This window comes from Notothenia rossii, assembly GCF_949606895.1.
Source record: "Notothenia rossii genome assembly, chromosome: 9".
Lineage (NCBI taxonomy): Eukaryota > Metazoa > Chordata > Actinopteri > Perciformes > Nototheniidae > Notothenia > Notothenia rossii.
In genome coordinates this window covers 27,062,882-27,080,697 of record NC_136907.1, presented here as the reverse complement: position 1 = coordinate 27,080,697, position 17,816 = coordinate 27,062,882, and the positions used below count along the sequence as shown (strand labels likewise).

At 41.1% G+C, this 17,816-nt stretch overlaps 1 protein-coding gene across 27 annotated transcripts in view; it reads left to right on the top strand.

Annotated features, from left to right (window-relative positions):
• aifm1 (apoptosis inducing factor mitochondrion associated 1) overlaps positions 1-17,816 on the top strand; it is a 31,152-nt gene that overhangs the window by 2,835 nt on the left and 10,501 nt on the right. For 2 of the 27 annotated variants that reach the window (XM_079647602.1, XM_079647590.1), the window contains exons 2-11: positions 4,008-4,138; positions 4,248-4,356; positions 6,321-6,470; positions 12,822-12,893; positions 13,493-13,573; positions 14,174-14,254; positions 15,681-15,752; positions 15,853-15,942; positions 16,958-17,029; positions 17,673-17,741. In XM_079647602.1, the coding sequence (XP_079503728.1) occupies positions 4,008-4,138; positions 4,248-4,356; positions 6,321-6,470; positions 12,822-12,893; positions 13,493-13,573; positions 14,174-14,254; positions 15,681-15,752; positions 15,853-15,942; positions 16,958-17,029; positions 17,673-17,741 (927 nt within the window). Of the gene's footprint in view, positions 1-4,007; positions 4,139-4,247; positions 4,357-6,320; positions 6,471-12,819; positions 12,894-13,492; positions 13,574-14,173; positions 14,255-15,680; positions 15,753-15,852; positions 15,943-16,955; positions 17,030-17,669; positions 17,742-17,816 lie in introns of all 27 variants that reach the window. The other 25 variants (XM_079647601.1, XM_079647579.1, XM_079647600.1 and 22 more) reach the window with 24 other exon arrangements.

The following is a 17,816-nucleotide window of genomic DNA, read 5'->3' as shown; positions in this document are numbered from 1 at the left end:
AAACAACACTAAAATAAACACTACAATACAACTTGTTATTTGACACACAGAAGGTTGTTATATACAACACAGGCTATATACATATATATGTGTGTATATATATATATATGTATGTGTGTGTGTGTATATATATATATATATATATATATATATATATATATATATATATACATACATACATACATACATACATACATACATATAATTAATACAACTGTTCATTTGATTAGAGCTTTGACACATATCTTTATTTATATATGTATTAGTATGACGACTTCCTCGGGCGATATCATATGGTATAGCTAATTCATCGGTCAAAACGTGTTGTGGCCACATGCAAAGGTTGTAAACTCTGGCTTATCCCTGTGTGGTATTATAGTAATAGCAAACAGCAACGTTCAACTCCTTTTAATGGTATATTGCAAGTGCAATAAGAAGCTACAGGTACGTTAATCTACGTCGGTAATATTAACTTTAATTAATACAAGATTTACATCATACAGCCCATTTTACAAATGATGAATTACAGCAAACATGTGCAATATATCCATTACTACAGCTCCGTGGGCTGGCAGTAAGGGTCCGTTCTTATTGTGCATCGATGGGTAAAGGTAAAACTCATGTAGTGCTGAACACGTCACATCACATGAACGTGCCGGGCGGCGCGGTCCCGTGGGTTAGATGTACGTTCATAATGCAGAGGGAAATAAATCTCAGAATAACGTTACTAGCACATTTTTACAACTTGAGGAACGAATGTTTTTAATAAGGGCTACACAAGTGTTCATACTGGGTAGTTTAAAAAAAATTCTCCAACGATTTACAGACCACTCTTTCCCCATGTAAGTCAACGGGAAAAAGTGTTTCCGGGCCTGGCAACCAAACGGAAGTGTAGTTTCGCCGTTTGGCCACCACAAATGTTTTCATCTGAGTCCGGCGCACTTCCTGGGGGCTTGCTCTGGCTTCCCTTGGCTTGGCCCTGACTAATCACAGGTTGGCAGGGACATGACGTGAGTCTCATCTGATTGGTCAATCCCTAAAATTGTTTTCACCAAGGGAAGCCAATTTCAGCTGGCCTCCTCTCGCAACAGTGAGTGCAATCTACTGTTTCACCATAACATCTAGAGGGGCGCTGTTTATAATCAATGAGAATGGGGGAGAGACAGGCCGGCAGCAACACACAACAAAGAATTTCCGAAACTAAACTAAGTGTTTTTATTTATTTATTAAAATTATGACTACAATCCGAAAAAACAGGGGAAGCCTGGCTTCCCTTGGCCTCCAGGAGAAAACGCCACTGCACTTAGGCTGGGCTACTTCCAGCCACCTGACATAAGTTCTCTAATGCAAGTTTAACAACTCTTCACTAGATGGGTTACAATTCAGAACTTTAATTGATTTCCTCAGCCTGATCAACGTTTGCAGATTGGGCCCAAAGGCTTTCAGTTTGACACCTACCAGTGTAGTGGGGCAAAAAAGTATTTATTTAGTCAGCCACCAATTGTGCAAGTTCTCCCACTTAAAAAGATGAGAGGCCTGTAATTTTCATACTAGGTATAACTCAACTATGAGAGACAAAATGAGAAAAAAAAATCCAGAAAATCACTGTCTGATTTTTAAAGAATTTATTTGCAAATTATGGTGGAAAATAAGTATTTGGTCACCTACAAACAAACAAGATGTCTGGCTCTCACAGACCTGTAACTTCTTCTTTAAGAGCCTCCTCTGTCCTTCACTTGTTAACTGTATTAATGGCACCTGTTTGAACTCGTTATCAGTATAAAAGAAACCTGTCCACAACCTCAAACAGTCACACTCCAAACTCCACTATGGCCAAGACCAAAGAGCTATCAAAGGACACCAGAAACAAAATTGTAGACCTGCACCAGGCTGGGAAGACTGAATCTGCAATAGGTAAGCAGCTTGGTGTGAAGACATCAACTGTGGGAGCAATTATTAGAAAATGGAAGACATACAAGACCACTGATAATCTCCCTCGATCTGGGGCTCTACGCAAGATCTCACCCCGTGGGGTCAAAATGATCACAAGAACGGTGAGCAAAAATCCCAGAACCACACGGGGGGACCTAGTCAATAACTTGCAGAGAGCTGGGACCAAAGTAACAAAGGCTACCATCAGTAACACACTACGCCGCCAAGGACTCAAATCCTGCAGTGCCAGACGTGTCCCCCTGCTTAAGCCAGTACATGTCCAGGCCCGTTTGAAGTTTGCTAGAGAGCATTTAGATGATCCAGAAGAGGATTGGGAGAATGTCATGTGGTCAGATGAAACCAAAATAGAACTTTTTGGTAAAAACTCAACTCGACGTGTTTGGAGGAGAAAGAATGCTGAGTTGTATCCAAAGAACACCATACCTGCTGTGAAACATGGGGGTGGAAACATCATGCTTTGGGGCTGTTTTTCTGCAAAGGGACCAGGACGACTGATCCGTGTAAAGGAAAGAATGAATGGGGCCATGTATCGTGAGATTTTGAGTGACAACCTCCTTCCATCAGCAAGGGCATTGAAGATGAAACGTGGCTGGGTCTTTCAGCATGACAATGATCCCAAACACAAAGGAGGAAAACGAAGGAGTGGCTTCGTAAGAAGCATTTCAAGGTCCTGGAGACCTAGCCAGTCTCCAGATTTCAACCCCATAGAAAATCTTTGGAGGGAGTATAAAGTCCGTGTTGCCCAGCGACAGCCCCAAAACATCACTGCTCTAGAGGAGATCTGCATGGAGGAATGGGCCAAAATACCAGCAACAGTGTGTGAAAACCTTGTGAAGAGTTACAGAAAACGTTTGACCTCTGTCATTGCCAACAAAGGGTATATAACAAAGTATTGAGATGAACTTTTGTTATTGACCAAATACTTATTTTCCACCATAATTTGCAAATAAATTCTTTAAAAATCAGAAAATGTGATTTTCTGTTTTTTTTTTTTTTCTCATTTTTTTCTCTCATAGCTGAGGTATACCTAGGATGAAAATGACAGGCCTCTCTCATCTTTTTAAGTGGGAGAACTTGCACAATTGGTGGCTGAGTAAATAATTTTTTGCCCCACTGTATACTGTAAGAGGAAAGTAGTTCGTGAAAGAGATGATCAAAAAGAGGATTCAAGCCTGTAAACTTAACTGAAATTGTGTCTGCCTTTTTTTATCCATCTTAAACAAAAGCACAAGGATTATTAACAATACATTTTCCCGCTTACTCTTGACACCTAAACTAAGATAATATTATGACCTTGCAGTCAGCAAAGATCCTGTAGTGAGTGTGAGACATGATTATACTATGAGCATTTCCAAAATACTTAAACATTTGGGAAATTGTAATCATTCTGATCTTCAATCAATCATTTTGGAAAGTGAGATGTTGTTGACTGAATAATTCATTCGAGCAAATGTCATTGTCAGTCACATAGCTGTCACCTCATCAACACAGTGTTTCCCCTACCATTGTCTTGGAGGGGCACTGCGCCCCACCAACGGAGCCCGTCGCCCCCCCTGAAATTCAAGGTGTTTAAAAAAAAAAAAAGAAGATTATTATTTTATTTTTATTTCTCCTTTTTTTTCAAAATATATATATATATAGCACCAAATTGCAACTAACCTATATCTACTGTCACTTTTCACATTGAACTTGTGCTCTTTTATTAAATAAACTAAACACTTTCATTTTAAGTTGTGAGTTTAGTGTTTTTGACCCTAAGAAACAGATGCATTAATCAATAACAATAATCCACAGCTAATCCACAGCTCCTCTCTCTGCTCTCTGCTCTGAGTTAAACAAAAGAAATATCCCAATGGTTCTTTGGTGTGAGTTTGGTGTGTAAGGAGCTTAAAGGTCAGCTTCAGAGTGAAAATTTGACAAAAATAATTGTCATAATAGTAAAGCCATGGTTTAAAACTCTTCCTATGGAGATGTGAAGTACTGAAACCACGATTGACCGCTCTCTGTTTAGTTTTTACCAATCTCAATGTCTGTTTTTGTGATTTTTTTTTCAGCATTAAACAATGGCAGAACACCAGCATATGTGCCTGCGGCTCACATGTCCAGTGGGGCTGCAGGGGGAGGTCGTGCAAACCAGATATATGTCCTTCTGGTTGGAGCAGCCTGCGTCGGGGGTGGAGTATACGTGAGTTGGTTTAGTCTGTCACAGGACATGCATCAAAAATCGGTGGAATTATCAGTGGAGTTCAGTGACGCAAATGCTGGTTGCTGACAACTTTTTGTTTTTTTCTCAGACATACCGAACTGTCAAGGGAGACGGCCAAAGATATCAGGAACGTATTGAAGAAATCTCCTCCCGACCAAATAAAACACAAGCCTCCTACATCCAGACAGAGCCTCCTGGTGAGCATTTTATATTAACTGATTTTAAGTGAAAACATTGACCTTCTACTTAAGTCCCTAAACAAGTCCAAATATATTCCTATCCGAGCCTGGACATTTCACTGTGTGTTTGGTCACGATCAATTAAGAATTTCCCTGTTTTGTTTTCCTGTAGCTGTGGAAGCCACTGTGTTTTTCTCTTTAATTGCTGAGTAGATGTTTATCTTAAGATTGCTATATCAAACTCCAACTCTGTTAATAGGTAGTAAAACTTGGTATATTTGCTACAATGAACAGAGAGCTTGTGCTTAAGCTACACCATTCTTATGAACAATGCCTGATTGCCTGTGAAGGTTACTTATGTTGGGAGTATAGTTGAAATCAGCTGACTCTGCACTGCATGGTGTAATTTCCTATTTCAATGTAAAAAGGAGCGATTGAGACCACTAAAGAAAATGTATTTGAATCTGTTTTAAGCTGGTTCATGAAAGCCCTAATTTGAATTAAAGGGGGGGGCAAAAATGAAGGTCTTTTAAAGATAAACATTGAAAGGGGTTGAATAAACATGATTTGCGCAAGACTGAAAATTCTGTAGATATTTGTATTTTACTTTCTGCTGCCTGTATGTGTGTCTTCCGCAGTGTGTTTGTTGGTACCCTGAAATAACTGGTTTTAAAATGTAAACAACTTCATTTAAAGCCTGCTCTTAATGTCACATAACACAAATGTAATCGTGTTTAAAATGATGGAATGTTATTATCACTGGCCCCACCATTGTAACCACTGGCCCGGAGCATTCGTCCAAAAGAAAATCGACTTATAATGAAAAAAATTAACACATTTGTTGCAATAGTAATTTATGCACTAACTACATTACTACTTGTACTACAACATTTGAATCATCAGTTCTTCCTCATTTTCCTCAATTGTTCATATTTGGTTTATTAAAATAATGATATTGTGGTCATTGTTAAAAAATGTCTGCTATTATTATGAGTATTATTATTTGTATAATGCGCTTTCTGCCTTCCTGTCATTAGGAGTTAGAAATGTAATGGCTATGTAGTAGATTAGATTAGAACCTTCATTATCCTAAACTGCTGGGACATTTCCCTATAGCCAATACCTTTTATATTTTCTACTGTTCACTGACTTGTCAGCATAGGTCGGCATTGATGTACAGAGCCGACAGAAGACCTTGTTTATATTGGCATCATATTGAGAGGTGCAGCCAGTGACGCGTCCTAAACCAGGAAGTAAGCCCCTGGTTCCCTCGTCAAAAAGCAATGGGATTTCTCCACAGGGTTTTGGAAAATAGCTGGAAATAAGGTCTGTGGAAAACAAACCTGTTTGATAAATGCACGTTTTGTTCAGCCGGATAATCTCCACGTTTTGTTACCCTACTTTTATAATTTTCGAATCATAAATCTAATCGATAGATTATAAAAGGGTTTTAGGACGCGTTACAGTGTGGCTAAAATGTTCTGTCCCTCTTCTTCTCATACTCCCTGTCACTCTCCTTTAACTCCTCCGGTGACTTTATTTTATTTGAAGATTGATTTTTGCCCGGCGCTTGGCCGGTTACCGCTGGTATTAAAAACATTTTGGCAAATGGTTAGGTGGCGCGATAGTCTGTAATGAAGAAGGAGCGCGCTCCCGCTCACGGGAGCCTGCTCGCGCTGCGCTCCGCAGCAAACAGCTGTTTGCTTTTCACCCAACAACGACAACCGCCTCACAAAACGCTAGGTTGTAGCGTTAATAAACGAAACAATTTAACTAAATTGGTAAAAATACCAAAACCACAGGACCATTTTTTTTTTTTTAAAGCAATATTTTTAGTGGCCAGAGCGGGCAAGTGGAAAGTACGTTATGCTGGCCCGGGGTGTCTAAATAGTGCTTCCGGGCCAGCGGGCCATTTATAATGTCGAGCCCTGAACTAATAATGTCATAGCTAATGTTTGTTATTCTGATCATTTCTCTGTCAGCCGTCCCTGAGCCAGAACCTGAAGCAGCCCGTTCATCAGAAGAGCCGAGCCCTCCGGCTGCTGACGTTGAAGCATTGATCCCCCCTGAGACATCTGAAGCCCCCCCTGAAACATCTGAAGCCCCCCCTGAAACAACTGAAGCCCCCCCAGGTTGTCTGCATACTTTTCTATACCCTGACATGCATGCAGAACATGGGCCTCCGGTATAAAGAGTGTACTTGAACCAAAAATGAATAGAAAACTTTAAAGCATGTGGAATATTTTGTACTATACTCAGGGCACATAGAATACTTTAAAGGGGACCTATCCTGCAAAATGCACTTTGTGATGTCTTTTATACATAAACATGTGTCCCTGGTGTGTCGGGGAACTCACGCAGCGTCAGAAAATAAAAGTTACTTCTCTTTACCTCCGTACCCAAATCTTTTAAAAACGGGGCTACAACGAGCGGATACAGATTCCATCCGAGCTGACGTCAGCCCGGAATAGTGTCCGTTCACACGAGACATGTCTGTTCACACGAGCCCTCTCGAAAGCGCTGGAAACGCTGTAGTACATATGCCAGGCCTGTAAGTGGCGCTGTAGTCTGCCACAAAAGCAGCGAAGAAGACTTCCCGTGCATGGTTGCCCTTCTGTTTATTCTCCGCTGTGGCTCTTTTTCTCCCTCCCCGAGGCAAGCGTTTGCTCCCGCTGTGAATCTCTCCGGTAGTCCACCAGCAGATGACAAACACCCACCTCTCAGCCTCTTCCAACGGACGAGGGGACTGTGCAGCAGAGTTTCAGTTAGATGTCCGTCAAAGTTTAAATCTTCCGGACAAAATTAGAAAAGTGCCGGTCAAAGGTCTTCTTTGTTAATTATTGAGCTTTAAAACAAATGAATAACGACTCTATATAATTATATAAGAATAAAACACGGAGGACGGAGCCTCTCTTTTCCTCCCCCTCTTCTGAGAGCCCAGCAGCTGAGAGCACACTCCCCTCTCCTGCAGAGGGGCATGGTCAGCTTCAGCTCATTTGCTTTAAAGCTACATCACAGATTCAGCCCTTGCAAAAACAGGGCTGAAAAAGATCAAATAAATCGAAATGAGGCATGGCTAAAATGCATGATCTGTTTGGTATTTTGAAAAAAAAACTTCACAGACATGTTTTATATACAGTGGGGCAAAAAAGTATTTAGCCAGCCACCAATTGTGCAAGTTCTCCGACTTAAAAACATGAGAGAGGCCTGTAATTTTCATCCTAGGTATACCTCAACTATGAGAGACAAAATGAGAAAAAAAATTATCCAGAAAATCACATTGTCTGGGCAACACAGACTTTCAACTCCCTCCAAAGATTTTCTATGGGGTTGAGATCTGGAGACTGGCTAAGCCACTCCAGGACCTTGAAATGCTTCTTACGAAGCCACTCCTTCGTTGCCCGGGCGATGTGTTTGGGATCATTGTCATTCTGAAAGACCCAGCCACGTTTACTCTTCAATGCCCTTGCTGATGGAAGGAGGTTGTCACTCAAAATCTCACGATACATGGCCCCATTCATTCTTTCCTTTACACCAGTGGTCACCAACCTTTTTAAGCCCAAGATCACCGACCTCGGCCTAGGTGAAAGGCGAGATCTACCTATTGCAGAATTTAGTGAAAAAGACGGCACAGACAGTGCTTCCAATTTGAGGCCTTTTATATAGGCTAATTGCATCTGAATGACTGTTACAATGAAGGCTCCATGATCAGCTCACGGCATATAGGTAGGGGTAAAGTGCTATTTGTTTATGAGTGGGGGGCGGACCTCAACTCCTCTAGGGGGGTTCTCACCTCCTCTAGGTCCTCACCTCCTCTAGGGGGGGTCTGGGGGGATGCTCCCCCGGGAAGATTTTTTTTTAAATATTGAAGTTGAAAGCATCAATCTGGTGCACTTTGAGAGCAACATGAAGAGATCTATGGATACTAGAGATGTTAAGATTCACCGATTCGCATCGGTGCACCGGCATAAACGTTCAAGATGCGAGTCCACCGGTTGAAAGAGTGCACATCGGCTACAGTTTGGGTTGAACCGGGTTGAACTCGCGATGCATCGATTGCGTAGCGTCTTTGCATCGGTAAAAAACCGATTCATTCATATAAAATCCCCTCATCTTGTCAACGCTCAGCAGAGACGATCTTTGATATTTGCTTCGCCACTACGGAGAACGAGAGTCTCAGTTATCAACACACACGGAAGTTGAGGAGAAAGAGAAACACAGCGCACCGAAAAATACCTACAAATCAAACGTTCGGCAACACTTCGGATTGTTCAAGAAAGACGGTGTAATAGTCTTTTATGCTATATAGTTGACCGCAGGTCATGGAGAGTAATAAGGTATCCGTAGACCTTTGTATGAGGTATCTTTATTACTTAACAGGTCTACAGCCATGATACATAGATCCGTCCTAGATGCGGACTTGCATACACACAGTATCACTCCGCAGCCGCACCCCATCAGTAACGTCCTGATGGTATATGTGCGCGGCACTATTACTACAGACGGTCAACTTGAAAAATCACTCGCAAATTGTTAACGATGCCGAGCCGCTTTAAAGTACACAAGTAGTACAAGGAACTTAGCGACGCACATAAAGAGGCGACGTGGGGTCTGCGGCTGAAAAGAGAAACCTGAAAGTGAGACATATGAGTTAAATCACTCAGTGAGGTCTTCTGTCAGAGAGAGGTGTTTAGCTTACAGCAGCCTGTGACGGCCAATAATAATTTAAATGTCTTCCTTACTGTAAGCAGTTATGAAATACCTGTTTGTGAAAGGTTATTTGTTTTCTTTATTGTTCAGATAGAAACCACTGCTTTCTGCTCACTGGTGAGTTAGCCTCTGAGTGTTAAGCACATCAGGCTGGCAGCTGTATGGGCATTGCTCTATGGTAGTTGTTATTTGCACATTGTTAATCATGAGCAATGCATCCTTACATTGTTTAACTGTGAGGTGTTATACAATTGTACTCTGGAGAGCTTTTAAAGGTAAAAAAATAAACGGCATGATGGGATGTGCAGTACCAAATATGTAAAGCACTTTTTTGTTAATGTATGATTTGCTGCATATAAGGAATAAAACAAAAATCCTCTGTCGTACCATATTGAAGTATTATTATTTTTGCATCGTGTTGAATCGCATCGTATCGCCCCGAATCGCATAATGTTGAATCAAATCGTATCGAACTGTATCGCAACAGGGGTGAATCGTATCGTATCGCATCGCCTGGTGTTTCAAAGGTATCGTTAATGTATCGTATCGTGGCAACGTATCGAGATGCGCATCGCATCGGCCTCAGTGATGGAGATGCACATCCCTAATGGATACCTCTCTCAGCACCCATATGAAACAGAACTGTAAACAGATTTTCTTTTTCTTTATGGATATTTTACAAATCACTCCCCTTTCAAACTGTATTCTTGTTTTACTGCCATATAGTATTTCATACCTGTTTTTCATGTATTCTCTTATTGTTTGTATAACTTTAATGATCGTATGAAGGTGTGCCGCGGAAGTAATCTTTTAAATAATTTGTGACAAAACCGTTCTAAACACTCAAGAGTCCTTTAGCTCACCTGAGCCCCTCAGGGAGGACTCTCCGCCAGCTTGTTGTGGAAACAGCTCCTTATGTCCGTTAGTGCAGCTAGCTAACCAGATGCTAACATCACGGTCCCCGCTAGCAACGGTCCCTCGCTCTTGCTCTCTCGCTCTCTCTCTATCACACTAAATGCGCTATTGCCACAGACAGACAGAGCCGAGCTTGAATGACACAAGCACACGTGTATTTCCATGCAACTCTCTGATTGGTCTGGTGACTTGCCTCTGTTGCATTCACTGAACACGGGAAATTGCAGTCCTGCCGTCCTCTCTTGTGTCATGATGAGGTTCACGTAAAGCACGGTTAATGTATTATATTATTGAGGTGTCTCAAATATACGTCAATCAAGTGGCACCTGCTAACGGGGTGGTGGATGATAGGTTTACATCTAAAAACGTATTTTTCAAACATTATTATTTTAATTTGATTTTTCTTTCTTTTGTTACTTTTTTTTTTAATGGTCCACGATCTACCCGCACCACAGTCGATCGCGGTCGACTGGTTGGCGACCACTACTTTACACGGATCAGTCGTCCTGGTCCCTTTGCAGAAAAACAGCCCCAAAGTATGATGTTTCCACCCCCATATTTCACAGCAGGTATGGTGTTCTTTGGATGCAACTCAGCATTCTTTCTCCCCCAAACACGTCTAGTTGAGTTTTTACCAAAAAGTTATATTTTGGTTTCATTTGACCATATGACATTCTCCCAATCCTCTTCTTGATCATCTAAATGCTCTCTAGCAAACTTCAGACGGGCCTGGACATGTACTGGCTTAAGCAGGGGGACACGTCTGGCACTGCAGGATTTGAGTCACTGACGGCGTAGTGTGCTAGTGATGGTAGCCTTTGTTACTTTGGTCCCAGCTCTCTGCAGGTCATTGACTAGGTCCCCCCGTGTGGTTCTGGGATTTTTGCTCACCGTTCTTGTGATCATTTTGACCGCACAGGGTGAGATCTTGCGTGGAACCCCAGATCGAGGGAGATTATCAGTGGTCTTGTATGTCTTCCATTTTCTAATAATTGCTCCCACAGTTGATTTCTTTACACCAAGCTGCTTACCTATTGCAGATTCAGTCTTCCCAGCCTGGTGCAGGTCTACAATTTTGTATCTGGTGTCCTTTGACAGCTCTTTGGTCTTGGCCATAGTGGAGTTGTGGAGTGTGACTGTTTGAGGTTGTGGACGGGTGTCTTTTACTGATAACCAGTTTAAACAGGTTCCATTAATGCAGTTAACGAGTGGAGGACAGAGGAAGCTCTTAAAAAAGAAGTTACAGGTCTGTGAGAGACAGAAATCTTGTTTGTTTTTAGGTGACCAAATACTTATTTTACCGAGGAATTTACCAATTAATTCATTAAAAATCCTACAATGTGATTTCCTGGATTCTTTCCCCCCATTCTGTCTCTCATAGTTGAAGTGTACCTAGGATGAAAATGACAGGCCTCATCTTTTTAAGTGGGATAACTTGCACAATTGGTGGCTGACTAAATACTTTTTTGCCCCACTGTAGGTATGGCCCTACAATATATTATTCAAATATAGCATGATAGGTCCACTTTAAAGAGAACTGTTAGAAATGTTGCCCCCAGCTGGAAAAGCCATGTTACTACAACACAAAGAAAGCAGGCTGTAAAGCGCACCTGGGTCACCATGTGTCAGGTTTTTGTTTACATCTTAACCTTATGTAAATGCTATTTAAAACCAAAAAAACATTTCAGTAAAATATATTAGCTGAATTTTAAGAATTGCATAGTTTTTTTAGGGTTAAATATCTTCAAACATAAAGAGCCATAATGTTTGGTAGGGCCACAGACATACGATGTTCAGCAGATCCAAATATTTAGAAAAACACAAGCGGATGTCAATATTCCCTGCTAAAAATCCAGTGCTGGATTCAGGTGCCAAATGTCAAGAGTTCTAACAATCATAATCTTAAGAGTTATGGCTTGAAATCCTGGGTTGCAATTTCTTCCTTTTTTATAAGATATACAAATATAGACCTGTGGAATGTGTTAGGAAGGTTTCTATACATAACCAAAAAAGCCACACATATTTTGACACGGAATGACCCACCTGTCTTTGGGCTCCTCTTTACACCATGCTCATAATTATCCCACAAAAGATCCCACAAATATTACAAATCACATTTCTTGGTGAGGACATGTTTTATACAGGAGGCCCTCTAGATATTTGATACGTGTATTGTCTGTGAGTATTGTCTCTGTTTACTGCATGAACTGTGACGGTGCCCTCTTGTGGCATGTGTTAATTTTGTATTCACTTTTATTTAGTGACGCAGGTGGCTTGTTCAGTATTTCCTGTTGGGTTTAATTTACTTTTACCTTCATACTAACCCTTTACAGATTGAATACAACTTTGGACTCTCACACCTATGACTTCCATTCTCAACTGTAAATATTTCTGTTTTTGTGGTACAGTCGTTGGAGTTTCTTTTTTTCGTACAAATATCTTGGCTCCTAATTTGTTCTGATATATTTGTGATTTGAAATCGACCCTCCTCTCTGATGTTTTCTGTCAATGTGTCAAAACTTGTAAAACTTTGTCTTGGGATTGTAATGTTATATGTTGTGATAGTTTTGCTGATGAGTGGAAGCTGCCCTTTGAGGTTAACTATTTATCTTGCCTCCATGAGCAGTAACATCATCTTCTTATGTTCAAACTCCATATTCTCCCAAATGCTAAACAGTTTGCTCTGTAGAGGTTAACCACACATTGGGCGGCTTCCACTTGTTATCGTGTAAGTGTGCATGCTCTGCATATTGTTCCCAGGGTGGATCGGACGAAATGCGTGGATCTTGTTGATCTTCCCTGTTAATAATCTTATAAACTCAATTTAATCTTAACCCGTTTATGGATTGCCCTAACAGCAGAGGAGCCAGTGGTAGAAGCCCCCCCAGAGGAGGCAGTAGAACCCCCTGCTGCTCCTGTAGTTGAGGAGGGTAAGAGATGAGGACAAAAGATACTGTGATTTTATTTATTCATTCAATCTTGAATAATAGATACATTCTTAGTCCAAAAACAATTTTCTCAACCTATCGATGAGTTAATTAAGGAGTTTCTCCATGAAGCAAAAGCAACACTTTAAATATTTTGCCTACCAGAGAACTTTCTCATAAGTTTCTTGGAAATAAGTTATTAAACATAAAAACGTTCTAATCAACTAAAGGAAAAAAGGGGCAGCCCTTTGTGTTGTTGGCATACAACAACCAGCAGCAATAGTGAACTGCTGTCAATAAATTGCAGTCTGTAAAGGACAAGAGTGACCGTTTGATGAGCCATGAGGCCCCGCCAAGCTGCTTCACAGAGCACTGTACACTTTAAAGTTTATTGATATTAATCGTGCTGTTCTACACTGCACATCCTTGAGTCCCTAGCAATGCACCCAGACAGAGATTCTTTCTTTATTGTTAGATATACAGGTGCTATATACACCTCTGTTTACAATCTGACCTGAGTCTGAGTAGTAGATTCACGACAGCTCAATTCAACATGTGTTCAAATCAGAGGTCATTATGTAACTGTGCCACTTTACTACCAGAACCACCAGCAGCAGAGCCAGTGGTAGAAGCCCCCCCAGAGGAGGCAGCAGAGCCCCCTGCTGCACCTGTAGTGGAGGAGGGTAAGAGAAGAAAGATATGTTTTCATACATGAGGAGAAAACATACTCTGATCTAATTCATTTATCCATTCTATTTGTAATAATAGCACAGTGCTTGTTTAAAACATGCTAGTATTGCTAATTGAAGCTTTTTCGAGCACCGCTTATACAAACAACTTTAAAAATAGACACTGCTCCTCCTTTAACTTAAATGTGAGTGCATTGTGCTGGAAGGACATCTTGTTCTCTGTTCGCTATGAAGGACTTTTACTGTCCAGATAAATCGTTTCAAAACTTGAAGAAAATAACTTTTAAGTACTTATTTTTCCACTGCTAATTATAACATTGTATGTTTGCCTGGAACTCTTAAATCACTAAAGCTGCTACTTAAAAATGCACCCAAGTTACACACTGTCGGAAACATCGGTGAGATAAACTAACCAAAGTTTATTTCCAAAAATGCTTAGTTGTAGAAGTATTTTGCTAGTGGAATTGTACTTATTGTTAGATGCTTTTTATCAGGTTACACATCATGGAGCTAAACGCTTATTCATGGTGACAACAAAAATCATAACCAAGTCGTGGCTACCTGCATTATGTAACTGTGCCACTTTACTACCAGAACCATCAGCAGCAGAGCCAGTGGTAGAAACCCCCCCAGAGGAGGCAGCAGAGCCCCCTGCTGCACCTGTAGTGGAGGAGGGTAAGAGAAGAGACAATACTCTGATTTCATTCATCGTATTGGAAAGATAATAAGGTGCCATTTAGTGCTTTTCTATCTGACCTTAGTCTGTGTAGAAGATAACACCCTACAGTTCATCTTAATGAAAATAACCCTACAGAGAAATACAACTATTTTCTTTAGCCTTCCCTTGATCTGGTCTGTTAGTGCATTTACACCTAATAGTCCACTTCACTGGTGCACACCAGACCACAGTTTGTTACATTGTTTCATTTTTCAGAAGGTTCGGTTTGCGTTCACAAAACTCAAATGGACTATAAACTTTAAACACAAGTCATGTGCACGGAAATGCTGTTCAACCATTGGTCAGACATTTAAGAGGGTAAAAACGCAAATCCCGGCAATTTCTACCGGAGCCTCCGCCATCGAGCATCGGTACTTTCGGCAGGTTATTCTCATGCTGCTGTTAATCTGGAGATCGATAGACACTAGCGGCCCGCGCATATGATTATATAATCAGACAACGTCCGTTAAAAACGTTGAAAAACATTATAACACAATGAGACGTTCTGCAGTAAGGGGGGGCGTTTCACCGACGACAGGTGTTCTTACTTTTATGTAGTTGACGGAGCATTTTTATTTACACGACACTGTTCAACACTTAATTCTGATTCACTCTTTAACTAAACAACCGCGGATGTCTTGAAAGACTCTTTCGCTAAAGATTTTGAAGACATCCGCGTTTTTGTGACATGTAAATACTACGCTTCCTATGTTTTGGTGCGGACTGCGTTCACACCAGCAATGAATCGCTCCAGAGTTCGCAAGCAAGCGCTCCGAGACCACCTATTTTAGCGGACCAGAGTCCGGTTGTTTAGTTCACTTGAGAGGTCTCGGATTGTGTTCACACCGACCCAAATGAACCGCACCAAGCGGCTAAACGCACCAGGGTTCGATTCAACCGGACTCTCCAAGGCAGGTGTGAACGCACCCTCTTGTTTAGAGAAGTCTCGCACTGAAATCTCACACTCTCTCACATTGTTGAAAGCAGCTATATACTTAGCCATCTTTCTGTACGTTAACAAACTTTAAGAAAACCAGAACTCTTTGCTTATATTTTCACTCACATTTTCACTGCGGTTTTCCCCAGCAACAAGTCACATGACACCACCACAAACAGACCCAATCAAGTCAAAACTTAAAAAAAGTTAATTATCTGTTGGGTCGTTTTCAAAATGTTTTCATATACATATAAAAACAATGCCCTGTGAAATGACTTTGCAGTTCATTTAGCAACTGCAGCATTCCTTGCGCAATATTGAAACACTGAAAAACAAAAAATATAGGGGCTACGTTAAAAAGAATATTCAAGTTACCCTGTAAAGATGTCCTAACAATATTATCAGTAATTCACACCAGTCATTATGCAACTCTGCCACTATACTAGCAGAACCATTCGCCCCCTCTGAGCCCCTCCCAGCCGAGCTAACAGAGCCCCCTGCAGTTGTTGAGGAGAGCGGTAAGCAGCCTCAGTCAGATCTCTGCATGGAACCAGTACATTTACCGCCTGTGAGGGTTTGTTTTCTCTTAACCGGTTGTTGCTCCGGTTACACTAACAGAACCTACAGCAGCAGCAGCAGCAGCGGCAGCAGCAGAAAGCTTTGCAGCAGAGCCCGCAGAGCCTCAGCCTGAAGCTGTGGCAGAGAGCGGTAAGACCAACGAGAGGACGGAGCGGGGAAGCGCTTTTCCCATTTCAAACACCTTCTCTCCTATTTTATTGTTTTAGTATTTATCCCTCATTACAGCTCTTCTCCCTGCCTGTTTTGTGTTTTTATATTGTTTGGGTAATGATAATGATAAAGGTTAACACACGAGTAACATGTTAAGGATGTTTATACAGGAGGCTGCATGAACCTCGACCTCGGTGCAGACACTGACACTATTTCCCATTTTGTTAATTTCAAACACCTTCTCTCCATTGTATTGTTTTAGTATTCATCCCTCATTACAGATCTTCTCCCTGCCTGTTTTCTTTTATGTTTACACTGTTTGGGTACTGATAAGGATCAAAGTTAACTTAACACACATGAGTATTTGTTAAGGATGTTTTATACAGGAGGCAGCTGCAGTTGATTGCATGAACTTTGACTGTGCCCTCTTCGTGCATGTATCACTTTGTATTTAGTGATACATCCTCTAACCTTAACCCTTTTCAGTTTCAGTAGATCTTTGGACACTCAAGCACTCACCTCGTTCTGAAATGTTTTTGTGGGATATAGTCGTTAGAATTTTCAGTATTTATTACAAATATCTTGGCTCGTGTTGGCTTTGTTATATTTGTGATTTAGAATGTATTCCTTCCTCTTAAGACTTTTTCCAAACTACATTTAATTGATAATATTGTTTATAAGTGGAAGTTGCCCTTTAAGGTGGATATTGTGTTTTACCTCTAAACATATTGTTTTTGTAATGCTGTGTCTCAGGGGTAAAAAGTCTTTACAGCAGAGGGAAAAAAAACGTACAGAAGTTATAACTCCTTACTCTTCTCGATGTACGTCTCTGTAGAGGTCACCCACACATCGGGCAGCTTCCACTTGTTACTAGTGTGCATGCTCTGCCTAATGTTCCCAGGGTGAAGTGGAGGAAGTGCATGTATCCCGACGGTCCTCCCCTTTTTAATAATCTCTTTAATAATCTAACCCGTACTATTGATTGCCCTAACAGCAGCAGAGCCAGTGGTAGAAGCCCCCCCAGAGGAGGCAGCTGAACCCCCTGCTGCTCCTGTAGTGGAGGAGGGTAAGACATGAGATGAGAGGAAGCTCTGATCTAATTCATTTATTAAAAAAATGACGAGGTGCCATTTACACTTCTGCTTTCCCATTTGATGCCAGTCTGTGCAGTAGATAACACTACAGCTCAGTTAAAGAGTAACTAAGGGTTTATTTCAACTTCAACCCAATTTTTCTAATGGGGACAACAATTTAGCAGATTGCAGCCATTAAGCTGTCTGCAATACAGAGTTCAATGTGTGTACTCTAAAATGAATTGTTTTTGCCACTGAAGAGTTCAGATTCCTTTTTATTAGTGCCTCACAACTTTATGGAAAGGACCCTGCAGAGGAGTTTTTCATTGCTGTCTTTTCGGCTACAAGTCACATGACACAATGACAAACATTTATTTCTCACAAGGGACCTTTTGCATAATTATGTCAAACGCATGTAACAACACTCTTGCCACAAGTGATTACATTGCAGCTCATATAGCTGCTGCAGCTTTCTTGATTCGGACTAGTTAAAAATATATATATTGTCCCCTTAAAAACAAAAGCATGGTAAAATAGGGTCAATAGTAATCTGTTGTTACCATTGAATGCATATTGTAGATAATATCTCTTGTGCATATCAGAGGTCATTATGTAACTCTGCCACTATACTAGCAGAACCCTCCGCCCCCTGTGAGCCCCCCCCAGCCGAGCTAACAGAGCCCCCTGCAGCTGTTGAGGAGAGCGGTAAGCAGCCTCAGTCAGATCTCTGCATGGAACCAGTACATTTACCGCCTGTGAGGGTTTGTTTTCTCTTAACCG